General features: G+C 46.0%; 1 protein-coding gene across 3 annotated transcripts in view; it reads left to right on the plus strand.

Annotated features, from left to right (window-relative positions):
* Window positions 1-6793, plus strand: part of CPAMD8 (C3 and PZP like alpha-2-macroglobulin domain containing 8) — a 120964-nt gene that overhangs the window by 59097 nt on the left and 55074 nt on the right. For 2 of the 3 annotated variants that reach the window (XM_017879537.1, XM_017879538.1), the window contains exon 18: window positions 3121-3183. In XM_017879537.1, coding sequence (XP_017735026.1) covers window positions 3121-3183 — 63 coding nt within the window. The remainder of the gene's footprint in view (window positions 1-3120; window positions 3184-6793) is intronic. The other variant, XM_017879539.1, reaches the window with a different exon arrangement.

A 6793-nucleotide genomic window follows, 5' to 3' on the forward strand; every position in this document is an offset into this window, starting at 1 on the left:
TTTAGCCCATTTACATTTAAGGTTAATATTGTTATATGTGAATTTGATCCTGCCATTATGATGTTAGCTGGTTATTTTGCCCATTAATTGATGCAGTTTCTTCCTAGCATCGATGGTCTTTACAATCTGGCATGTTTTTGCAGTGACTGGTACTTCTTGTTTCTTTCCATGTTTAGTGCTTCCTTCAGGAGCTCTTGGAAGGCAGGCCTGGTGGTGACAAAATATCTCAGCATTTGCTTGTCTGTAAAGGATTTTATTTCTCCTTCACTTATGAAGCTTAGTTTGGCTAGATATGAAATTCTGGGTTGAGAATTCTTTTCTTTAAGAATGTTGAATATTGGCCCCTACTCTCTTCTGGCTTGGAAGGTTTCTGCCAAGAGATCTGCTGTTAGTCTGATGGGCTTCCCTTTGTGGTTAACCCGACCTTTCTCTCTGGCTGCTCTTAACATTTTTTCCTTTATTTCAACCTTGGTGAATCTGACAATTACGTGTCTTGGGGTTGCTCTTCTCAAGGAATGTCTTTGTGGTGTTCTCTGTATTTCCTGAATTGAATGTTGGCCTGCTTTGCTAGGTTGGGGAAGTTCTCCTGCATAATATCCTGAAGAGTGTTTTCCAACTTGGTTCCATTCTCCCCATCACTTTCAGGTACACCTATCAAATGTAGATTTGGTCTTTTCACATAGTCCCATATTTCTTAGAGGCTTTGTTCATTTCTTTTTACTCTTTTCTCTAACCTTGTCTTTTTTCTTTATTTCATTAATTTGATCTTCAATCACTGATACCCTTTCTTCCACTTGATCGAATCGGCTATTGAAGCTTGTGCCTGCATCACAAAGTTCTCGTGCCATGGTTTTCAGCTTCATCAGGTCATTTAAGGTCTTCTCTACACTGTTTATTCTAGTTAGCCATTCGTCTAACATTTTTTCAAGGTTTTTAAGCTTCTTTGCAATGGGTTTGAACATGCTCTTTAGCTCAGAGAAGTTTGTTATTACCAACCTTCTGAAGCCTACTTCTGTCAATTCATCAAAGTCATTCTCCATCCAGCTTTGTTGCATTGCTGGCAAGAAGCTGCGATCCTTTGGAGGAGAAGAGGCACTCAGGTTTTCAGAATTATCAGCTTTTCTGCTCTGGTTTCTCCCCATCTTTGTGGTTTTATCTACCTTTAGTCTTTGATGTTGGTGACCTACAGATGGGGTTTTGGTGTAGATGTCCTTTTGTTGATATTGATGCTATTCCTTTCTGTTTGTTAGTTTTCCTTCTAACAGTCAGGTCCCTCAGCTGCAGGTCTGTTGGAGTTTGGTGGAGGTCCACTCCACCAAACTGCATATCACAGTGGAGGCTGCAGAACAGCAAATATTGTTAACTGATCCTTCCTCTGGAAGCTTCATCCCAGAGGGGCACCTCCCTGTATGAGGTGTCTGTCAGCCCCTACTGGGAGGTGTCTCCCAGTTAGGCTACATGAGGGTCAGGGACCCACTTGAGGAGGCAGTCTGTCCATTCTCAGAGCTCAAACGATATACATGCAGCCAACAAGCATATGAAAAAGCACTCAATGTCACTGAACACTAGAGAAATGCAAATCAGGCCAGACATGGTGGCCCACACCTGTAATCCCAGCACTTTGGGAGGCCAAGGTAGGTGGATCACCTGATGTTGGGAGTTTGAGACCAGCCTGGTCAACATGATGAAACCCCATTTCTATTAGAACTACAAAAATTAGCCAGGTGTGGAGGTACACCTGCAATTCCAGGTGTAATTCAGGAGGCTGAGGCATGAAAATCACTCGAACCTGGGAGGCAGAGGTTGCAGTGAGCAGAGATTGCATCACTACACTCCAACCTGGGCAACAGAGTGAGACTCTGTCTCAAAAAAAAGGGAAATGCAAATCAAAACCACAATGAGATGCTATCTCATGCCAGTCAGAATGGCCATTATTAAAAAGTCAACAAATAAGCTGGGTGTGGTGGCTCATGCCTGCAATCCAGAATTTTGTGAGACCAAGGCGGGTGGATCACCTGAGGTCAGAAGTTCAAGACCAGCCTGACCAACGTGGTGAAACCCCGTCTCTACTAAAAATACAAAATTAGCTGGTTGTAGTGGCAGGTGCCTCTAATCCTAGCTACTTGGGAGGCTGAGGCTGGAGAATCATTTGAACCTGGGAGGCAGAGGTTGCAGTGAGCTGAGATTGTGCCATTGCACTCCAGCCTGGGTGACAAGAAGGAAACTCCGTCTCAAAAAAAAAGTAAAAAAATAACAGAAGTTGGTGAGGTTGTGGAGAAAAGGGGATGCTTATGCACAGTTGGTGGGAGTGTAAATTAGTTCAACCATTGTGGAAAGCAGTGTGGCAGTTCCTCAAATAGCTAAAAACAGAACTCCCATTTGACATAGCAATCCCATTACTGGGTATATACTCAAAGGAATATAAATCATTCTGCCATAAAGACATATGCACACAAATGTTCATTGCAGCACTATTTACAATAGCAAAGACATGGAATCAACCTAAATGCTCATCAATGACAGATTGGATAAACAAAATGTGGTACATAAATACCATGGAATACTATGCAGCCATAAAAAAGAACAAGATCATGTCTTTTGTGGAAACATGGATGGAGCTGGAGGCCATTGTCCTTAGCAAACTAATGCAGGAACAGAAAACCAAATACTGCACGTTCTCACTTATAAGTGGGAGCTAAATGATGAGAAAACATGGACACAAAGAGGGGAAAAGATGGGTTTACTTGAGGGTGGGGGATGGGAAGACAAAGAGGATCAGAAATAATAACTATTGGGCACTAGGCTTAGTACCTGGGTGATGAAATAATCTGTACAACAAACCCCCATGACACACGTTTACCTATATAATGGACCTGCACATGTACTTCTGAACCTAAAATAAAGTTTTTAAAAAACAAGTTTTGTCCTAATCAAGTAGACTGTTAACCCTGCCAGGTAAGAGAATTAACATGTTATATCCCAATGAAGTACCATGTTAACCCTTCCAGGAAAAAGAAATTAATGCATTGTATCTGATCAAATAGAATGCGAAGCTGCTAGGTTTGTAAAAGATTTGTTACGTTCATGAAACCTTAATCATTTCTTTTTTTCTTTTCGTAGAACAGAGAAGAGAAAAAGGACTTTCTTCCCTGAAACATGGATTTGGTATTGTCTCAACATCAGGTACAGTAAGATTTCTTTTCTGTGCTGACTTTGCCGGTTGACTGAAAGGCACTCAGGCGGGCCTAGAGAGCCCCTGGTGGGACGGGCAGGCCTGATACCAACATCTGAGTAAGACACTGTGCATCTTTTTCTAACACATAAAACTTCAAGCCATGAAGCCAGCCTTGAGTCCCGCTGCACATTTGGACGTTTGCCTGTGAAATATGAAATGCAAGGTCTTTGTGCCTCTCGCAGCTCCCTCTTGGGGTAACTCTATCTGCTCTGTTTGTATAACGAGCTCATTAAAATGATTACAGTTCCCTGGAACATGAACTTGACTCCACCTACCCCCACTCCTTGCTCCTCGGGGGACTACAGCTCTTGCTCAAAAAACAGGATGCCTTTTCAACACATTTCCTTTTTGCATTTTTTCCCCCTGTTTAGTTCTCTTTGAAGCAGGATTGCAGGCACCCCTTTTCTGCTGGATGCAATTGACTTTTTTTTTCTTTCAATGCTCAGCGTTAGAGCACCAATGACACTAGTAAAAAGTGGCAGTGGTGTGCCCTGGCAAACCAGTTTGGCATGAAAACTGACTCTTGGTCCAGCCCGGGCCAACAGGTGGGCTAACTGCTGGAGCCGTGCCCTTCTTCCAGGCACAAGGTGCTGTGGCAAGGGCTTGATAGAGCCAGGCACGCAGCTGGGAGCCCCTCAGGCTGCTTTGGGGGATGTGTATGTCCTCATCCTGGGAAGGTCTGACTGCTGATCAGAACACATTCAGGTCACTGTGTTTTGCTCTGAGGGCCCAGCTGTAAGACAGCCTATCTGTCCATCGTCATTCAAATGTATGTACTTTCTGGATATCTGGTGAGCTTTTCTTATTGTTAAAAAATTTTCAATTTATTTTATTAGGGCTGGGCGTGGTGGCTCACGCCTGTAATCCCAGCACTTTGGGAGGCCGAGGTGGGCAGATCTCGAGGTCAGGAGATCTAGACCATCCTGACCAACATGGTGAAACCCTGTCTCTACCAAAAATACAACAAATTACCCAGGCGTGGTCGCGGGCACCTGTAGTCCCAGCTACTCGGGAGGCTGAGGCAGGAGAATGGTGTGAACCCGGGAGGCAGAGCTTGCAGTGAGCCGAGATTGTGCCACTGCACTCCAGCCTGGGTGACAGAGCGAGACTCCGTCTCAAAAAAAAATTTTTTTTTCATAGAGATGGGGTCTCTGTATGTTGCCCAGGCTACATACAGGCTGGTCTGAAACTCCTGTCCTCAAGTGATCTTCCTGTTTTGGCCTCTCAATGTGGTAGAATTACAGGTGTGAGCCACTGCTCCTGGCCCGGATGTTTTTGAAGTTAAGGATGGTCCCTTGAATAAGGCAGACAGAGTCCTAGCACTCAACGTTTTCATTGTAGCTAGAGTAGACAGGTGCCCAAAGAACCATCATGGTGCAGTAGGGTTAGTCTTCTCCTGGAAGGCTGGGCATGGAGCTTGGGAGGCAGAGAAAGATGGTGGAATCCTTTGGAAAAGCCAGAGAGGGTCCCCAGGGTGGGGCCCAAGCTGAATCCCACCATATGAATAAGCAAGAAAGGGAAGGGTGTCCGGGAAGAAGCACCAGCATGAGCAAGTGCTGCAAAGTAGGAGAGGCTGGTGGATTTTCACATGGTTGAAATGAGATGGAAGGAGCTGAGGAGGATGCAGGGAGTATGAGACCATGTGGGCTGTGCTGGGATGGGGTTGAGGGTGCAGGTGTGGAGAGCCAGGGATGGAGCCAGGGATTTGGGATTTAGGATTTGGGATGTTCTTTCTCCTCTCTTGTTGGCTGGGGCAAGGATGAATTAGAGGAGACAGATCTGAGACCAAGGAGGAGGTTCTTGCTGGACCCAAAAGAGGACTGGTCAACTCTCTTTTAAGCCACACCCGTTTAAAGGGGGGGGGGTGTGGTGGCTTACGCCTGTAATCCTAGCACTTTGGGAGGCCGAGGTGGGAGGATTGCTTGAGCCCAGGAGTTGACTCAAGACCACCTGGGCAACATTCAAGACCACCCTGGGCAACATAGCAAGGCCCCATCTCTAAAAAAACTTTTAAATTAGCCAGGTGTGGTGGCACATGCCTGTGGTCTCAGCTACTTGGGAAGCTGAAGTGAGAGGATCGTTTGAGCCCTGGAGATTGAGGCTGCAGTGACACAAAATCATACCACTGCACTCCAGCCTGGGCGACAGACTGAGACCCTGTCTCAAAAAGGGAAAATGATGAAAAAATGAATTGGTTTAAAAAATTATGGTGAAATACTCAACATAAAATTTACGATCTTAACCATTTTTAAGTGTATAGTTCAGTGGTATTAAGGACACTCATGTTATCGTGCAAACATCACCACCACCCATCTCTGTGATTCCTTTCTTCTTACAAAACTGACACTCTGTCTCCACTAAACACTCACTCCCCTCTCCTCCCTTCCCCCAGCCCTTGGCAACAACCCTTTCTGTCTCTGAGCTTGACTATTCTAGGGACCTCCTCTAAGTGGAATCTTGTAGTATTTGTCATTTGGTGACTGGCTTATTTCAATGAACATAATGTCCGCAAGGTTCATCTGTGTTGGAGAATCCATGTCAGAATTTCCTCCCCCCCCCCCTTTTTTTTTTTGAGATGGAGTCTCGCTCTGTCACCAGGTTGGAGTGCAGTGACACAATCTTGGTTCACTGCAACCTCTGCCTCCAGGGTTCGAGTGATTCCCCTACCTCAGCCTCCCAAGTAGCTGGGACTCCAGGCATGCACCACCATGCCTGGCAAATTTTTCTTTTGTGTGTGTGAGATGGAGTCTTGCTCTGTTGCCCAGGTTGGAGTGTGGTGGTGCGATCTTGGCTCACTGCAAGCTCTGCCTCCTGGGTTCACGCCATTCTCCTGCCTCAGCCTCCTGAGTAGCTGGGACTACAGCCACCCACCACCACGCCTGGCTAATTTTTTGTGTTTTTAGTAGAGATGGGGTTTCACCATGTTGGTCAGGATGGTTCAGATCTCTTGACCTCATGATCCGCCCACCTCGGCCTCCCAAAGTGCTGGGATTACAGGCATGAGCCACTGTGCCTGGCCTCTATGTTCAAATTTTTTTTTTTTTTTGAGACGGAGTCTCGCTCTGTCGCCCAGGCTGGAATGCAGTGGCCAGATCTCAGCTCACTGCAAGCTCCGCCCCCCGGGTTTACGCCATTCTTCTGCCTCAGCCTCCCAAGTAGCTGAGACTACAGGCGCCCGCCACCTCGCCTGTCTAGTTTTTTGTATTTTTTAGTAGAGACGGGGTTTCACCGTATTAGCCAGGATGGTCTCGATCTCCTGACCTCGTGATCTGCCCGTCTCAGCCTCCCAAAGTGCTGGGATTACAGGCTTGAGCCACCGTGCCTGGCCATATGTTCAAATTTTTAAGGAACCTCCAGACTAATTTGCACAGCAGCTGCAGTGTTTTATGTTTCTACTAACAGTGTACCAGGTTCCAATCTTACCACATCCTCACAAGCACTTGCTATGCTATTTTCTTTTTCATTTCTTCTTTCTCCTTCCTTCCTCCCTCCCTCCCTCCCTCCCTTCCTTCCTTCCCTCCTTCCTTTCTTCCTTTCTTTCTTTCTTTCTCTTTCTTG

This window comes from Rhinopithecus bieti, unplaced genomic scaffold, assembly GCF_001698545.2.
Source record: "Rhinopithecus bieti isolate Rb0 unplaced genomic scaffold, ASM169854v2 scaffold_9899, whole genome shotgun sequence".
Classification (NCBI taxonomy): Eukaryota; Metazoa; Chordata; class Mammalia; order Primates; family Cercopithecidae; genus Rhinopithecus; species Rhinopithecus bieti.